The sequence below is a fragment of the Anabrus simplex genome, chromosome 5 (genome assembly GCF_040414725.1).
Source record: "Anabrus simplex isolate iqAnaSimp1 chromosome 5, ASM4041472v1, whole genome shotgun sequence".
Classification (NCBI taxonomy): domain Eukaryota; kingdom Metazoa; phylum Arthropoda; class Insecta; order Orthoptera; family Tettigoniidae; genus Anabrus; species Anabrus simplex.
This window is the reverse complement of record NC_090269.1, coordinates 305203138-305222961: the sequence shown is the minus strand read 5'-3', so window position 1 is coordinate 305222961 and position 19824 is coordinate 305203138. Positions and strand designations below refer to the sequence as shown.

General features: G+C 43.6%; 1 protein-coding gene across 1 annotated transcript in view; it reads left to right on the top strand.

Annotated features, from left to right (window-relative positions):
- The window catches only part of LOC136874859 (uncharacterized), a 76110-nt gene that overhangs the window by 36552 nt on the left and 19734 nt on the right, over window positions 1-19824 (top strand). The window contains exon 3 of the mRNA XM_067148541.2: window positions 1-64. This exon is cut by the window's left edge and continues 77 nt beyond it. Within this exon, the coding sequence (XP_067004642.2) occupies window positions 1-64 (64 nt within the window). The remainder of the gene's footprint in view (window positions 65-19824) is intronic.

Here is a 19824-nt window from a genome sequence, read left to right as displayed (position 1 = left end):
TGCGTGAATAAAACATGCCAGTGCCAGAGTCTCTTCGTACCTTCGTTGGATAGGACTAGATGCAGTAAGTAAAAGACATTATTATTATTATTATTATTATTATTATTATTATTATTATTATTATTATTATTATTTGAGTCATCAGTCCATAGACTGGTTTGATGCAGCTTTCCATGCCACCCTATCCTGTGCTAACCTTTTCATTTCTACGTAACTACTGCATCCTACATCTGCTCTAATCTGCTTGTCATATTCATACCTTGGTCTACCCCTACCGTTCCTACCACCTATACTTCCTTCAAAAACCAGATGTGTCCTATCATTCTATCTCTTCTTCTCGTCAAATTTAGCCAAATCGATCTCCTCTTGCCAATTCGATTCCGTATCTCTTCATTCGTGATTCGATCTATCCATCTCACCTTCAGCATTCTTCTGTAACACCACATCTCAAAAGCTTCAATTCTCTTTCTTTCTGAGCTAGTTATCGTCCATGTTTCACTTCCATACAATGCCACGTTCCACACGAAAGTCTTCAAAGACATCTTTCTAATTCCTATATCAATGTTTGAAGTGAGCAAATTTCTTTTCTTAAGAAAGCTCTTCCTTGCTTGTGCTAATCTGCATTTTATGTCCTCCTTACTTCTGCTATCGTTAGTTATTTTACTAAACAAGTAACAATATTCATCTACTTCCTTTAAGACTTCATTTCCTAATCTAATATTTCCTGCATTACCTGCCTTCGTTCGACTGCACACCGTTACTTTTGTTTTGGACTTACTTATTTTCATCTTGTACTCCTTACCCAAGACTTCGTCCATACCATTATTATTATTATTATTATTATTATTATTATTATTATTATTATTATTATTATTATTTTCATTATTATATGCCTTTGCTGACAGGATTAGTATTTACAGTGCACTATGTCTTTTGGTATAAGGTAGAGCAATTTCGCTACTTTCATTGATCAGTATCTGTCTTACCCTTAGCTTTGCCAATATGAAAGTAGCTGAGGTATGAGCGATGCTAGTAATGCTATTCCTTGTGCGGGCAATCCCTGCTATGAATATGTGAACATGTTGCTCATAGGGTCGGTTGGTGCATGCATTTCAGTGGGCTTGGCACATTGATATGTAATAGCAACTCTGGTTCGGTGAGGAAGGCAACGGGAATCTACCTCACTCCTCATTTCCATAGTACGCCTCTTCAGTGATGCTAGGTATCTATGACAGCTGATGGCAGAGTTGTTGAGGATCCAACCAGCCTTAGGGCTGAGGACCGAACATACATAACAATATTCCGTTTGGTGGCCATGATCATTAAGACGTGAAGTCTATACAATCTGACACCGTGGTTAGTCTGTTCCAGTTCCGTTGGTGGAAACAATTTTCGCCACCAGAATGTTGGCCGGCAGAGGAGAGGTGGTGGTATACAATTTCTAGTTATTAGATTACATGCCAAAAGTCTGGATTCAATTATTAACCTCTCCGCAGTGTTCACATGGGTGATGGCATACGACGCTGTTGATGGTGATCCATCTGTCGGATGGAGACCTTGAGCGTTGAGCAGACCACTTTGTGTTCTTCGACAGGCTATATACCGATACCGGCTGTCAGCCTATCCCTACCTCATTATCGTCGTAATAATAATAATAATAATAATAATAATAATAATAATAATAATAATAATAATAATAATAATAATAATAATAATTATTATTATTATTATTATTATTATTATTATTATTATTATTATAATTATAATAATCATCATCATCATCACCACCACCACTATCGCCACCACCGCATATCCAAACGCGCAAGTCATCCATGGCTGTCAGCTAGAAAGACCCGTATCAGGCATCTCAAGAGGCCAAACGAAATCAATCAATCAATCAATCAATCAATCAATCAATCAATCAATCAATCAATCAATCAATCAATCTGTATTATTATTATTAAAATTATTAACATAATCGTTATTCTCTTTTAATTGTGCACCTTACGTACAAATAAATACATTAAATAAATAAATACATTAATTAATACGTCTACTTCTGCCAGTTGCACGTCCCGTACTTTGACCGCCTCTGGTCGACTTGATAATGTTTTATTGACACAAAAGCGGAAAACTAAAGAGATTAAAACGCGATAAGTGTAATGCAATAACTGGCGTATATCTTGCACCTTCCCCCCAAAATTCGACTTAAGAATTGGGGTGCGAAGTATAACGCAGTGAATATGAAAGAAAATCATACTTGATTAGAGTAACATACCGTAGTTTAAAATATTAATTAGTGTTATATTTCGTTTCGATCTGTAACAAGGTGTATCATATTTATAGACTAGTACGTACCCGCGGCTTCACCCGCATTTATTTTATCGTCAGATGTTTTTTAAACCATTTACTTAAAAGCAAAATAATAAAAAATAACACACCTTTTTTTACATGAATTGCATGAAATCCATTATTTTTTTAATAATATTGTTACTTCCAATGTTTACGGTACCGGGTTGGTGGATGGTGCAAATAATACACTGAAGAAAATGGAAATTGCAACACCCAGAAGGGGTGGTGCTACATTGCTGCAATTGAACATGCGGGACGAGTGTTCGGTTGTGCTTAGATGATTACACTTTCAGGTCCCTCTGACCGCAAGTTTGGACAACAATCAATACAGTATGTGCCCACCACGAGCTGCAATACATTGATGAATTCGTCGAGGCATGGAGTCAATAAGGCCCTGGATTGCTTCCTGAGGAATTGTGGCCCATGCTTGCTGCACTGCATGGGTCAGTTGTTCCAGAGTTGTGGGTGGCTGAAGACGGTTGGCCAGTTGTCGACCCATCATGTCCCACACATGCTCAATAGGACTGAGGTCCGGGGATCTGGCGGGCCATTCTAAGGTTGTGATGTCGTGGAGAGTTTCTCTGGAGATGCGTGCAGTGTGAACCCGGGCATTTTCCTGCTGAAATATCCCATTAGCAATGTTCGCCATCATAGAGACAACCACTGGATTGAGTACCCTATCAACGTACTGTCGAGCAGTATAGTGCCCTCAACAAGCACTAATTGTGATTTCACATTAAAGCCAATAGCTCCCCAGACCATAATGCTTGGCGTTGGCCCTGTGTGCTTCTCGACGATAAGATCTGGGCGGCCCCCCTCCCCGGTACGTCGGCGCACACGATTCCGGCGATCACTGCGGGCAAGACAGAAGCGCGATTCATCACTAAAGACGACCCTATGCCATTCGTCGACCCACGTCGATCTTTCTCGACACCAGGCCAGCCTTACACGTCGCTGTTGTGGGGTCAATGGAACACCTTCTGCAGGGACACCGGGTCGTAAGCCAGCTGCACGCAGGCGATTACCAACTGTTTGTTGTGTAACGTGGGGTGCCACAGCTGCTCGAATTTGCACTGCTGTTGCATGGGGTTTCATCCGGGCCATCCGAATGATGCGGCGATCCTCTCTCACAGTTGTCTGTCGCGCTGGGCCTGTGCCAGGTCTACGAGTGTGGGTACCTTCATTTGACCACTGCTGCCATATACGTTGTACCGTAGATGCCTGTCGGCCAACACGTGCAGCGACAGTCCTTAGCGATAATCCAGCCTCACACAGCCCAATTATCCGAGCCCTCTCAAACGGCGAAAGTTGTTGATAGCGTGCTCTTCTCTGTCGTCGAGGCATGTTTGACGGGGAACACTTCACTGCACAGACTGCAAGTCAACTACGCTACACCAGAGTCCGTATGCTGGAGCAGATTCCTCCGCGACCAATCACGTGGGGAGACCTGTAGCAACAATCCAATGGGTCTGAAACTTTGTTCGTTTACATACCTACATGGCATCGTTCCATATCTTGAAAATCAACACCAACGACCAATGCCTTCATGGTGTTGCAATTTCCATTTTCTTAAGTGTATAAAAACAATAAAGGGACCATATTCTATTAAAAAACTTCATTTTTCCTCAAAGCTTCCGGGTAAACTATATTAAGTGTCCTTCCATTTGAAGCTAGAATGCCTTTCCAACACTTCCGGATATCATGGACTGAGTATGGCTCCTCGTGTCGGGGACCGAAAATGACTTCGTAAGTCGTGGACTTAAAATGTCTCCTTGACTTGTATCACCTATTCTATATACGTTGAGTAGCGACAGTGAATCCATGTATTTAATCCTGGTGACAGCACGTTGGATTGTCATATCCCAACACATGTTTCCGCCTACTTTTCGTTCATAACTTACCAACGAACACGAAACTTAAAAATAAAGCCGTCTTCGAGATGCATTTGGACCCCCTTCCATCTACCTTCAACCGGCTTCGAGATGAATTTGGACCCCCTTCCATCTACCTTCAACCGGCTTCGAGATGCATTTGGACTCCCTTCTTGGGTATTTACCTTCAGATCTCTACGTGCCGTAGTGTTGTTGATTGGGCATCACACACACACACACACACACACACACACACACACATATATATATATACAGGCCCTTTGCCCGCGGCTTCGCTCGCGTCATAGTTGAGTTATGTCCCATTATATTATTTTATTTCGCATTTTCTTTTGAAGTCCACCGAACCAACCTTATGCGTTCATCGACTTTCGTAAGAAATGTAAGAAATGAAGGTAAATGATGTTTTTTTCCGTCCCGGCTTCGGGCGGAATTGAAAATTTTCACGTGTATTCAGAGTTTGCTGTTAAATGAAATTCTCTATTAGCTTCTATTACTTTTTTTTTAACCCCGTCACACGTAATATAGTGCCATTGCACAACTTAGGTGGTTTGAGGTTACATAACAACATTACAGGTGCTCCTACTTTCAGACGAAGTTTGTGAGATGGGAATCCTGGAGGATTAAGAATATTTAGGAATTCTACTGGATAATTGAAAGCATCGTCCATTTGTAATACCTTGTCGACCGATTTATACTCAATTTCTTCTGCATCAAAATATGTAAGCAATGCTTCATTTATTTCATTAGCCGTCTCATTAAAGTAAATCTGCAAAAATCCAGGATCTTAATGAGCATTTGGCAATAGACTGCATATGGAATGGTAAATTTGACCTTGTACTTAGAAAGTTAGCATAAAGCCGGGTTGGATGACTTGCTTAGCACCTAAAGATGTCATTTGAAGACAGCTGCTATATTTTCTAATTCGATCAAAAAATGACCATGATCTGGATGGGCACCCATTAGTAACTGTACAATGGTTCAGGTGGAGATTAGAGTGGTGGCAGCTGAACCTTTCCAGAATCGCAACACATGCGTAGTGTTTCATCTTTCCACTTGAGAGCATTGCAGAATTGGCATTTATGGATCATTGTACCAGTGGTTATCAAGCTGTTATCTTCCTAATTAATTTCAAGATCGTAACACATCCCGGAACGAAACTTAATTTTACATGGACGCAATCGTAATTATTTTCTGACCCCAGGGCGATGTTGCTCATATCGCGTTTGAATTGTACTGTGATATTCGCGATTATTTGGCTGGTGTGTAGCTGCCGCTGCTCTATGAAACTCGGGATTATTTTTCTGGTATGTTGGTGCCGCTGCTCTATGAACCTTGGGGTTATTCTTCTGGTACGTGACTGCCGCTGCTCTATGAACCTTGAGATTATTCTTCTGGTACGTGTCCGCTACAGCTCTGTGGACTTCGGGATTTTTCTTTTGGTATTTACTTGCAGCAATGGCATGTGCGGAAGGATTATTCTGAAAAAATGTGGCTGCTGCTTTTTTAAATTGTATTTTTCTCGTAGCATTTGAGTATCGAGTACGACGTTTTTCAGAAACTTTTGTAACAACGAATGAAGCACTTGTTTCTTCGCACAGACATTCATATACAGTACTTCAAAACGTCCGTTAGAGAGATTACCAGAGATTACCAGAGATTACCAGCTGCCGTTAACATACATGTTCCACCATAAGTTGACTCTTCTGACACGAAAAGTCGGCACTCCTCTGAGGAGGAATAGTTATTACCAAGATGATTTTCGGACAAAATTGAGACACCTTACGAAACAATAGCTTCACGAACTTCTTTATGCCGTAACTGAGTAGAATATAAAATGTAAGAAAGAGATCTAAATAGACACGCACCGTCACCTACAATATAAACAACCGGGCGAGTTGGCCGTGCGCGTAGAGGCGCGCGGCTGTGAGCTTGCATCCGGGAGATAGTAGGTTCGAATCCCACTATCGGCAGCCCTGAAAATGGTTTTCCGTAATTTCCCATTTTCACACCAGGCAAATGCTGGGGCTGTACCTTAATAAGGCCACGGCCGCTTCCTTCCAACTCCCCAGCCTTTCCTATCCCATCGTCGCCATAAGACCTATCTGTGTCGGTGCGACGTAAAGCCCCTAGCAAAAAAAAAAAACAAAAAAAAAACAATAGAAACAATGTTATGTGGCAACACTCCACCCTTAAAGTTTAGATAACTTACTGCCATTATGCTGTGTGCGTGTAAAAGAAGTTATCGCGCTGCAGTCTGTTATTTAGCTTTCTCCTTGAAATATCACACACCAGTGCGTTGAATCTTCTGATATGAAATGTTGGTACTCTTCTGAGGAGGAATAGTTATTAGCAAGGATTGCCAAGGTTCAAACCCTTATTGCTCAAGAGTTCTATCACACTCACTTCATTACTGGTCGACAATATTATGCAAGATGCCTCCTTCGTCAATATGAGTGACATATCCTCGAACCATAGACGCGTGCGCGCGCCGAACTAGTACAGCTTTCGCCTAGCCTGCTTTACCAGTTGTACGGATGAAACAATTCATTTAAACTGTAAACGGCTGCATAACTCACTAACAAAATATAAAACTGTAATAAATCTCCTTGATAAAACAATATTCCTGAGTTAAAAAAGGCCGCCAACAGGTAGATTCGAACCTGCATTGACTTAACCGTTGCGCTATCAGTGCAGCGTAAAACAACTTCTCATGAATTCACTCACAAACATTCGTATATGTAGGCCTATATACTGTTAATTGTATTTTCTTTTCTTTAAGGATTTGGTTTATTACCATCCTGAAATACACGGAAGCGGAGTGAATTGGTGCGTACACTTATATCTTGGAAAGTGCCGCGGCCATTTTAATTGGCAAAAGCCAAAGATTCATGCGCGCAAGGGAAGTATTTCATCTGGAAAATCTAGAAAATAAATATATTTCCGTTGACTTTTCACGAAATGCAAGATTTTTTCTTTACTATTGAGACTATTTGGAAGACTGAATGAATATATATGTGCAATATTGTTCAAATAACAGAGATATTGAACACAAATGTAAAACCTCATATCACCCCCTTTCACCCCTTTAAAATCAGAATTTTTAAAATTTCTTTTAAAATAGTATTTATGATATATGAAAATAAATATCTGAATGAATATAAGTACAATATTTTTCATAGAAATGGAGAATTTCAACAAAAATGTAAAATCACATTTCACCCCTTTTACCCATTTAAAATGGGAATTTTTAAAAATTATTTCTTAGTGCGCATCTAAGCTGCGGTAGGAACATGTCCTCAAATTTTCATGCAATTATCTCCAGTAGGATGTTTGCTGTGCGTTGATTATCAGTCAGTCAGGACATCTTGCTCTATATATATTTCCTTTTTATTATTATAGTTGTAATGAAATGAAATGGCGTATGGCTTTTAGTGCCGGGAGTGTCCGAGGAGAAGTTCGGCTCGCCAAATGCAGGTCTTTCGATTTGACTCCCGTAGGTGACCTGCGCGTTGTGATGAGGATGAAATGATGATGAAGACGACACATACACCCAGCCTCCGTGCCAGTGAAATTAACCAATTAACGTTAACATTCCAGACCCTGCCGGGAATCGAATCCGGGATCCCTGTGACCAAAGGCCAGCACGCTAACCATTTAGCCATGGAGCCAGGCATAGTTGTATTAATGGCAGGTCGTATTTCATTCTCAGGCGAATATGATCTCCAGTCCTTTCCGTCTTCCATTTCCCTGCAGAGAAGAAGGCCTACTAGCAGTACTCGTCATATTAAAAAATTACCGGTAAAGGCCTACCTTGAACTGCTTACTGAACATGAACGTAGATCTTTTTAAACATAATATTGTAACCATTCATCACGTCACCAAGAGTGTACTACGGTATCCTGTAGATGAATTATGCCGTTTTCCGCGCTCTCCTTCGTTAATTAGCACCCAAGTTAGCGCACGTTTACCCTCCACGGGATACGAGTGGCGAGCTGCCAGCCCTACGCACCAGACTCTCTTTGCGCGTACTTGCTGTAACAAGTCATACTTTCGCCTCCAGGCAGAAGCGCTCTCAGTCTTGAAAGCGTTCTTAGATATCCCAGTGATGGTGGTGATTATTGTTTTAAAAGGAAGTACAACTAGGCAACCATCCTCTATCCCAGTGAGGGAAGGGCTTGTGATTTGGCGGTACTGTGGCTTAGTTCTCGCTGGCAGCTTTCTCCAGGTGGTGAACACCTGGAGGATATCCGTGAACTACGTAGATTGTCCCATTATTGGTGTCAAAAGTTACTATAAAATTCGCCGCTCCTTATGAACCTTGAGTCATGAAAATCTGCCTTGTATTATGTGAGCTACGTTAATTTTATTCTTGAAAACAGTTGAAGACAGTGCATTGGTACTGGTGTTTCCGCGGGAAAGGGAGCGAAAAAGTGATATTTGCCAGGGTTGGACACAGTGTTTGTGACCTACTTAGCAGCTTGAGTATTTCCGTCTCTGTCATTTTGCAGGGCTGTTCTAATCTAATTGATGTATTTATGCCATGAAAAGGGTACAATATATAAACTAAACTTCGACTCGCCTATTCATCATCGCTGCTGTTAAATTCCCATCTGCTCTTCAGAGGATTGCATGTATGCCCTACCAGCAGCACATGGATCACCAGGTTCCTCATTCTAAATTGTATAATGACAACCCGGTTGGGCTACACGTATTTCATTTTAAGATACATCAGGTCGTGGCTATAAGTCAAAATTTGGCATTTCTAGATTTTAAATATTCACTTACGTCCGATTATTTGCAGTTCTACTTTTCCGCACCCACAACACCTTTCTTGATTTACAGGGTATTGCCCCATGTAAACGTTTCGCTCCGGGACATATTCAAACCTATTATTAATAAAAGGAGCTCCAGAAAGTAAGGTAACACAGTGCTTGCTCGAAGACAGATATAAGGACGCACAGTAGTAGGGCACTTATTAATTTCGTGTGGCTATTTCTAGCCTGATGCAACCCTTACAAGACGAGCGTGGGCGGTATCTGACGAGTATAATATACTGCTTGGTATGACGTACCCTTGGGAAGGTTGAATGGGCGGTAATCTGCTTTTGGGTTCTGTCACGGCGCTCTCTCGGAGACTTTCATCTGCTTGGGGCGCGATCAGTTCGGCATTCTTCTTCTTAAGTTGGTACATAAGGAAATGAAATACCACGGGTACTATGGACTAGATTACATTTTTACTAACTAATTTATTCTAATCTTGAAATCAATTAAATTCCAAAAGTTTAAGTGGACAATAAAATCATTACATTTACTCAAACTTTAAAATAACAATCAATAGTTAGGTTACGCAATAAGCAACAATTCTCCATAACTGATTAATTAAATTGAAATTAATTTCTGACACCACAGATGTGCAATATTTATTAAATGACTGACGTAACCTTAGTTATATTTCATTTTAAAAAGTCAGATACAGTAATTATTACATAAGGTAACTCTGAACAGTGTTAAAGTTATCTTTAGTTAATTGACAGTTGCCAAAATTAAAATCATAAAAAATACATTGAATTATACGAATTGCCACTGCTCCAATAAATGATTAGGAGTTTCGTGAGAACACACCTCAGTTTGGGAGTTTACTGCTCCCTGTTACATTACTGTTATCTAAATTAGCATAAAAACTAGGTATAGCCTCAACTACGGTGAAAGTCAACTCAGGAGCTGAGGAAAAGTATCCTTCCACGTGTGAGCACTTACCCTGTTTCCCCTTCCCGTCTCGGTTCTCCTTCTCTGCCACAACTGGCTTATTATTAAAGTCGAGCACCTATCTGACAAATAACTCATTCTCAAATAGTGTAGCATAAAAAATGATTGCTTCCTTTTACATCGTCGTACTTTGATTACGTACCGCACCTATTTATACCTTTATTGGTCATTTACAACCTACAGATTACTGACGAGTACTGAGGCAGGAGAAGCAAGGTTTATTTTTATTTCATAATGCACTTTGTGAGAGGCACATGGGGACTTATGACGAAAAGTATGACGACATGAGTATACGATTCAGCTCTCGTGCAACGACTGTCAGTGGCAGTTTCTCACATTTCAACAAGCTGAAAACCCGCCTGTGAGTGGGATTGCAAAATACTGTGTTTCCAGGAATGTTGTAAATATTGTAGTCTCGCCATTAGGAAGGTAAAAACGAACTCATGATCTCCTCATGAAAACATTTCTGTAGGTAGAGGACAGTTACGAACGTAAGGAACAAATTATTATTATTATTATTATTATTATTATTATTATTATTATTATTATTATTATTATTATTATTTCGAGTACGCTGACGATCCTATACCCATAACCTGTTAAGGCCTTTCCTGTTTTACTTACGGCGAGTTCATAGTTCGAACTGAGCTGATACATAGGCCTAATGACGAACAGCCAAACGAACAAACATTTTCTGTCACATAAATCTGGCATGCAGCTTAGTTGAGTTGCGGTTTATTTAACTTTCCTTACCGCCTTGATTTCTTGTTTACATAATTCAGACACTTTTTTAAAAAATAAAAGTAAATTTTCAGAGACTTTAGGGAGACGTGTCATCAGAAACACCCACGACATATATAAACAACCACAGGACAGCATATACGATATAGTACCACAAGGAAACATACGAATTCCTTTAAATTCCGCTTGAGCACTGTAAATAATTTACGTAGGAACGCCTGTCAGCTGCGCGTTTTTTTCACCACTTCTTCCACAGTCCACAGCGGTTTCTCATCTCATAGGCTACTGTAAACTTTCATAACAATTTCTTTAGACTTAATTTCCCCCCACTTTTATTAGCTTTAAAGTATTTCATTGGTGACTCAAGCGTCACAGAATCACTCACGAGTTGCTCAAAGCCAGCAGCCATGATGAATACCGAACAAGCTATTAAATACAGCATTGCCAACATTGTTCTTGGATCCATCTTCACGTCGTAAAAATTATGCGAAATAAATAGCAATGGAATGAACTCGAACAAAGCATAGTAAGGACGTGCTGCGCAGGCCGAGTAGTGATGATTACCCCCACAACGGTTGCACCTCACTAAGAGCCCACACCTCTCCTGCTTGTGGACCCACCTCAGGCAACGGAAACACTGCAAGAGCTGCCGAGGGGGCCGTTTCGGTCTCACCTGATTGCCGCTACCCGCTGAGGTCCTCTACTGGTTGGCTCCTCGGTAGACTGCTGTCCTTGGTTGCGTCTGGGCAGCCCTCTCCTGGTGGGCCGGCGTCGTCCTCTTCCTCCTTGTCCGCGGGGTGTCGTCTTCTTCTTGGGGGTGGGGGTCTCTTTTCGGTAGGGGCAGAGGCCTTGTCCTGGTGGCCCTCCTCCCGGCCTGGTGACCCAGGGGTTGTTGGTGGTCCCAATGTAGAGACGGCGTCTTCATCCTCCTGGCTGGCGGCGGTGGCGTCAGTGTGTGCCGACACTCGACTGTGATCCTTCTTCTGTGGGCGCAAATCGATGTCTGCACCTCGACTGACTCGCTGACGGGCCAGGCTTGGATAGCAGCCTCCGAACGCCAGGGGGCGTACTTCTCCACTGCTGTGCTGCCATCTGCCGTTCGGGGCGCTCTCCTGGATTGCGCCCGGGTGATAGGCCATTCCTTATAGGCCTTGGTCTGCGTCCACTTCGAGAAGACGGTCCATGGAGGAGCGTTTCTGCGTCCACTTCACAGTGCCGAGCCGCTCGGGCTGGGTCGCACAGTTACGGCGCCAGGGGGCGGCATGCTCCACCTCCGTGGTGGCGTCGCTGGTCTCCGGCTGGGTGGCTTGGACTAGGTCGGTGTTAACCGCCCTATACCTCAGCCTCCACGGCGTCTGGGTGATGGCCTCCCTGGTCTCCGTCTCGGCCCTCCTCCTGAAGGCTCCGGCGTTCATCCCTGGCACGCCGCCCCTCCCTGGTAGCCGGATGACCTGCAACAGAGTAGAGAATTCCTTCTCTGCGTCGCGCATCCGCTCCCGGTCGTGATGCCTGATGATGAGGCCTGCTAGTAGGAAGCTCTCGACGGACAGGGTCGTCGAGATGATCTTGCCAACGTGGCGAGGATGCCGCATTCTGTCCAGGACGAGGCCCCGTTCAGAAGATATAGGGCGCTCCGGCCTGTAGTATACGAGCAGCGCCTCGTACTCCGGGTCCGTGTAGCCCTGGGAGAAGAAGAAGCCGTTGGGGAGGTCGCACCCGTTCCTGTACGGCTCCGTCTACACCTCGATTTCCGGCGCCTATTGCTGCAGCTCCGGCTCAGGTGGCGGCGTCTCCTGCTCGTTTGCCGGCGTCTAAGGCTCGGTTGCCGGCGACTTCGGCTCAGTGTTGCTCCCCTGCGCCGGTGGCACACGGCTGAGGAGGTCTCGGAGCAAAAGCCCGAACTCCTTCGCACGTTCTTCGGTTCCATCTGGCTGTCCGCCGCAGTCCACCTGAAATAAATCTCCTGAAAGAGAAAGTGAGCACTGAGACAGGGGGTGAAACTCTAATAGGGCTTTTGGTTCCAATCTGTAGCTAGCTTCAGGTAGTTTCAGTCTCTTTTTCTAGATGGCGCTGGAGGTCATTCATAACGTGTAAATAGTTATATACACGTTCTGTAGATGGCACGCAAGTAAGCATGAAATGAGCGTTGTTAATAATTAAAGGCAGTTTGTCTCGAAGTGAAGTATTTAAAGTATTTCAAGTCTAACCTCAATCAGTGGGCACTTCTCACAAATTAATTAGTCATAAAACGTCAAGCATTGTGGAGATAATATTGCTGAATTGCATCGAATTCGACTTTACCCAATCGATTAACCTTGTTCGAACTTATATCGATTTTAATCGATAGTTCCCATGATGCTACAGTATTTGTGTTGTTTGAATTCCAAGTGCTCATGTGCTTGTGATGTAAATCTTAGTTCCTTGTGCTTGTTTATTTGAAATATATCTTCGCCAGTCCTCCTGAAATCCTGTATTTCCTGTTTGAGTACACATCAGGGGCTGAAAGCTGAATGGTTCTATTAATGTGGTTCTATATATTTCCTGTCTCAGTGCATTTAATTGTTATTTTTATTTTCATGTGGTACTTGGATATTGATGTGATACCCCATTGTCTTGCATATGGTGTGCTCTGTTGTCTTGCTTTCGAAGGGATTTCTTATTTGTTATAATATCAGCTTTGTGTTAATGTGTCAATCATTCATTTGAAGTTAAAGCTGTTTTGAGGTGTGTGGTTATGTTCTCAGTAACATAGTATGCCATACGAACTAGGGGTATCAGATCATTATTTACAACGTAGTAAGTACTTGGAAATAAAAATATATGAATTACAATGTATTGGGCATGGAAGTAGTAGAACTGCATTATTATCTCCGTTTGCGGGGGGTGGGGGGGGGGGGGAGTGGCGAGGGGCAGGGAAAGGCGGGGGGAGGAGCCGTAAGCATACCCGGATGTGCGTCACTGCGCCGGATGTTAATTCTCCGCGCTATCTGTTGATAGTAATACTAAGGTATTGCACCAGAATGCACACTGTGGCGCTATCTAGGAAAAGAGACTAAAACTACTAGCGCCAAGTGGCTTGGAACCGAAATTTATCATTGAGTTTCATCTCTATTCTATTCTATCCTCTTTGCACTGAGAAGTGCTCAGCTCTGACAATAGCTCTTTCGGAAGCGTATCAACAAGTACAGCTGCCTGACTATAGTACTTAGAAAGCACAGATCACCTGGCGAGGAGAGGGAGAGCGGAGCGAGAGGCACGTACGTCCTTTCACTTACACATTCAAGCTCGTCAATCTCCCAGGGTGCGGCGAATGTTCACCGGTAATAGCCTGTGCACGGTGTAGCTCCTTGCTAAGTGGATTTATGATATAATTGCTTAACAACCCCCAACAGAACGTGCCTCTACCTCTGCTAGCAAAGGCTTAAATCTTTTACGTCGGTGGGCTGTGACGATCCTGCAGTCCGTGATAGAATTGTCGAATGCTACAGTATTTCGTTTCTACCCAGAAATTAATGAATTAAATATTCCATCATATCGCCTAAGGCAATTTGGGTGCAGTATTGTAGTGGAGGGTAGTGTTGTTTGTGAAGTGCGAGTTGCAGGGATGTTAGGGACAGAACAAACACCCAGTTCCCTGGCCAATAGAATTAACCATTTCAGGTTAAAATATCCAAACCGGTCGGGAATCGAATCCGGCATCCTCTCAATCGAAGAGCACTACGCTGAACATTCAGCCAGGGAGCCGAGTAGTTGATCCCTGATAAGCATTACTGATCAACATAGCCATCCACCAATCTTGTCTAAGCACTTGTTCCAACGGTACAGTAAGGCATACATGTCCTCATGGAAGATATCTGTATCCAGTCCTTGAAGCACGTCTTGAACGCATGCTTTTTTTTTTTTTTTTTTTTTTTTTACAATTTGTTTTACGTCACACCGACACAGATAGGTCTTACGGTGACGATGGGATGGGAAAGGCCTAGGCCTTAATTAAGGTACAGTCCCAGCATTTGCCTGGTGTGAAAATGGGAAACCACGGAAAACCATCTTCAGGGCTGCCGACAGTGGTGTTCGGACCCACTATCTTCCGAATACTGGATTCTGGCCGCACTTAAGCGATTGCAGCTATCGAGCTCGGTGAACGCATGTTGAATGGTGCTGTTGAAGTCGGTGGCATCGCCTACTGTTGGTCCTTCGACGAAGGGTGCGTTCTGTTAGTGTAGATATAAAATGAATATAGTTATAGCTACATACAGTAAATGAAGTACTTCAGACACTGTAGACACAACTTGGTACTCAAAACCTAATGACGCCAAGATACCTTGAAAAAATGAATATTCCTAAAACTAGAAGGGTTCGAAATGATGCCTTACAAGCCAAGAGTAAGCATAGTTTTCACCCAATGGGAGTCCGACTCGTTGGCTGAATGGTCAGCGTACTGTCCTTCGGTTCAGAGGGTCCCGGGTTCGATTCTCGGACGGGTCGGGGATTTTAACCTTCATTGGTTAATTCCAGTGGTCCGGGAGCTGGGTGTTTGTGCAATCCCCAACATCCCTGCAACTCACACATAACACTATCCTCCACCTCATCGAAGGGTCTGCCTTACAAGGGCTGCACTCGGCTAGAAATAGCCACACGAAATTATTATTACCCAATGGGAACCTTCTTTCCAGAAATGTATTTAATACGTAGCCTACATGGGCTTAAACTTAGGACCAAAACACATGTATTGGCATTTGAAGTAGGTATAATAAAGAGGTCTATTAAATCTGTAGGCGTCCGCCTCTGTGGTGTAGTGGTTAGTGTGATTAGCTGCCACCTTCTGAGGCCCGGGTTCGATTCCGGCTCTGCCACGAAATTTGAAAAGTGGCACGAGGGCTGGAACGGGGTCCATTCAGCCTCGGGAAGTCAACTCGGTAGAGGGGCCTTCCATTCCCACCTCAACCATCCTGGAAGTGGCTTTCCATTGCTTTCCACTTCTCTTCTAGGCAAATGCCGGAAGGTACCTAAGTTAAGGCCACGGGCGCTTCCTTCCCTCTTCCTTGTCTATCCCTTCCGATCTTCCCATCCTCCAACAAGGCCCCTGTTCAGCATAGCAGGTGAAGCTGCTTGGGCGAGGTACTGGTCCTCCTACCAGTTGTATTCCCCAACCGAAAGTATCCTACTCCAGGACACTGCCCTTGTGGCAGTAGAGGTGGGATCCCGCGCTGAGTCCGAGGATAAAAACCAATCCTGGAGGGTGTGCGGATTAAATAAAATAGAAAGAAAGAAACTGTAGGAAAGAAATAATGATTAAACTTATTTTAATGCCCGACTGAGTGGCTCAGACGGTTGAGGCGCTGGCTTTCTGACCCCAACTTGGCAGGATCGGTCCTGGCTCAGTCCGGGGGTATTTTAAGGAGCTCAAATACGTCAGCCTTGTGTCGGTAGATTTACGGCATGTAAACGAACTCCTGCGGGACAAAATTTCGGCACCTCGGCGTCTCCGGAAATAAAACAGTAGTTAGTGGGACGTAAAGCCAATAACATATTATTATTATTATTATTATTATTATTATTATTATTATTATTATTATTATTATTATTATTATTATTATTATTACGGGGCTACCCGTGGAACAGCAGAGGTGAAAGAAGGTGCGGGCTGGAATGGGTCTATCCACAATATGAAACTAAACTTAAAATTTTACTGAAGGTTATATTTTCAATAGATAACACGATTTAACAAATTTTCACTGGGTGAAATAACAATGAAAGATCAGGTACAAGGTATAATTTTACAACCAAGAGCACGAAAGCATAAGTTTAGGGGTCTTTACAAGTTCTGGGCTTCGAGCCCCAATTTTTACAATCCTTGAGCTACTTGCCCAACTTTACCACGGCACATGTTGTCCAAAGGGCAGAAAACCCCTTCATTCAAGGAGCATTTGCTCCAAAAAAAAACATATCAGGCCTCCAAGAGGCACTTTTACCACATATAAAAGAGCTGGCCCGCTCTCAATTTTTCACGTCTATTACCAGGCCATACCAGATTTAACACTTAACTGCCCTCAAGACACAATTTACATCAAAAGAATCGGGGGTCTCTCGTACCCAACCTACTGGGCCTTAGTAGAAAAAGAATAGGTTAAGTAAATGGCCCAAAATACAAAATGAATGGAGGCGTGTACTTGCACTCCTAAATGAAACTTCGTAAAACCTAAGAGGCACAAGGCCGATGAAACAGGGGCTATTCCCAAACTATGGAGGTGACTCGTACAAGGAAAAATTTAAGACATTACAGAAAGGAAGAAAACCAATTACAAAACGTACTCACCTCAAAACAATATGTCGTCGCCATAAGACCTATCTGTGTCGGTGCGACGTAAAGCCCCTAGCAAAAAAAAAACAATATGAAGGGGAGCTCGAGAGGGTAAATCACTCCCTATCCCAGAATTACAGTTAAAGATGAAGTTTTACAAAAGTGACGGAAATTACATGTTTGGAGATAGGTTACATAGTAAGGATTTCGGACCTTCCCCGTGGGTTAAACAGCTGAGCTAGCGAGAAATAAAGAGTTTAAACGGCCATTACCTTACTGAAGATCTGCTGCCTGAAGAAAGAGGCGCTTCCCGCCTCTCGCTATACGCCCATACACTAAGTTAGATGTTGATGATGTGGCTGAGGGACAAGAAAATCAGCAGTTTTTATACCCTCGAGGAAAATTTGAGACCTTCATGAATGAAACAGCCATACCCACAGGCTTTTTTTTGGCTAGCTAAAAGTTACACATCAAAATCGAAGAAGAAAGACACGATTGGTCAAAAAATAATTACAGAAATTCTGGATTGGCTCAATTCAAAACTGGCGGAAAGAAAAGATTAGTATTGCCAACCCACAAATGAATGAACGAAATTTAGTAAAGAGAAAACTTATGAATACAAAATTTCTTCTAAAACGTTCCTTCACTACGCACCAGGGTGCATGATCATAGTTTTTTGAGTAGAGACATCTATAAGAGAATGTACACACGTCTTGATCAATGGAAAACAAAACAAGTTGAAATCCACACAGTATTGACAACTTCGTAATCACAAAATTTACGGTAGTGACATCTTCTGAGAAACTTATGAGTTGATCCAGTTTTTAAAGTTCAGAGTTTCTCCTGTAGAGGAGGATTTATTGGCGCAAGATTTAAAACTGCGGCGTAGGGGTGTACCGCCCGGTACAATTATTATTATTATCATTATTATTACTTATTTTAATGAATGAATATCGGCCCTTTAATTTGAAGAACGTGATGAATCTGCTTCATCTGGTTATTATAATCTAGGACTGTATAGGAAAAAAATGTTTTTCTGTGTGTGATATCAGAGAATTAACCTGATCTTTTTAAAAAATATGGGATGTGTCAGGTGCAGTGCAACTTTTGTGCTTGTCTATTACATCATTACGGGAAAATGAATTGGCAGACCTTCGTGATATTTAAGTTTAGGATAAGGGTAAGATGTTATTTTTCTTTAGGTCCTACTAACTACTTCTACGGTTTAGAGAGACGCCGAGGTGCCGTGATTTTTTCCCTCAGAAGTTCTTTTACATGCCAGTAAATACACTGACTGACAGAGCAAATGCAACACCAAGAAGGAGTGGTTCGAAAGGGATGAAAGTTGGGGAAAAAACAGAGACGGCACGGACGAATAATTGATGTTTATTTCAAACCGATATGCAGGTTACACAATGCGCACAGCATCGACTCAGTAGGATGTAGGACCACCGCGAGCGGCGATGCACGCAGAAACACGTCGAGGTACAGAGTCAATAAGAGTGCGGATGGTGTCCTGAGGGATGGTTCTCCATTCTCTGTCAACCATTTGCCACAGTTGGTCGTCCGTACGAGGCTGGGGCAGAGTTTGCAAACGGCGTCCAATGAGATCCCACACGTGTTCGATTGGTGAGAGATCCGGAGAGTACGCTGGCCACGGAAGCATCTGTACACCTCGTAGAGCCTGTTGGGAGATGCGAGCAGTGTGTGGGCGGGCATTATCCTGCTGAAACAGAGCATTGGGCAGCCCCTGAAGGTACGGGAGTGCCACCGGCCGCAGCACATGCTGCACGTAGCGGTGGGCATTTAACGTGCCTTGAATACGCACTAGAGGTGACGTGGAATCATACGCAATAGCGCCCCAAACCATGATGCCGCGTTGTCTAGCGGTAGGGCGCTCCACAGTTACTGCCGGATTTGACCTTTCTCCACGCCGACGCCACACTCGTCTGCGGTGACTATCACTGACAGAACAGAAGCGTGACTCATCGGAGAACACGACGTTCCGCCATTCCCTCATCCAAGTCGCTCTAGCCCGGCACCCGGCACCATGCCAGGCGTGCACGTCTATGCTGTGGAGTCAGTGGTAGTCTTCTGAGCGGACGCCGGGAGTGCAGACCTCCTTCAACCAATCGACGGGAAATTGTTCTGGTCGATATTGGAACAGCCAGGGTGTCTTGCACATGCTGAAGAATGGCGGTTGACGTGGCGTGCGGGGCTGCCACCGCTTGGCGGCGGATGCGCCGATCCTCGCGTGCTGACGTCACTCGGGCTGCGCCTGGACCCCTCGCACGTGCCACATGTCCCTGCGCCAACCATCTTCGCCACAGGCGCTGCACCGTGGACACATCCCTATGGGTATCGGCTGCGATTTGACGAAGCGACCAACCTGCCCTTCTCAGCCCGATCACCATACCCCTCGTAAAGTCGTCTGTCTGCTGGAAATGCCTCCGTTGACGGCGGCCTGGCATTCTTAGCTATACACGTGTCCTGTGGCACACGACAACACGTTCTACAATGACTGTCGGCTGAGAAATCACAGTACGAAGTGGGCCATTCGCCAACGCCGTGTCCCATTTATCGTTCGCTACGTGCGCAGCACAGCGGCGCATTTCACATCATGAGCATACCTCAGTGACGTCAGTCTACCCTGCAATTGGCATAAAGTTCTGACCACTCCTTCTTGGTGTTGCATTTGCTCTGTCAGTCAGTGTATACCGACATGAGGCTGACTTATTTGAGCACGTTCAACTACCACCGGTCCGAGCCGGGA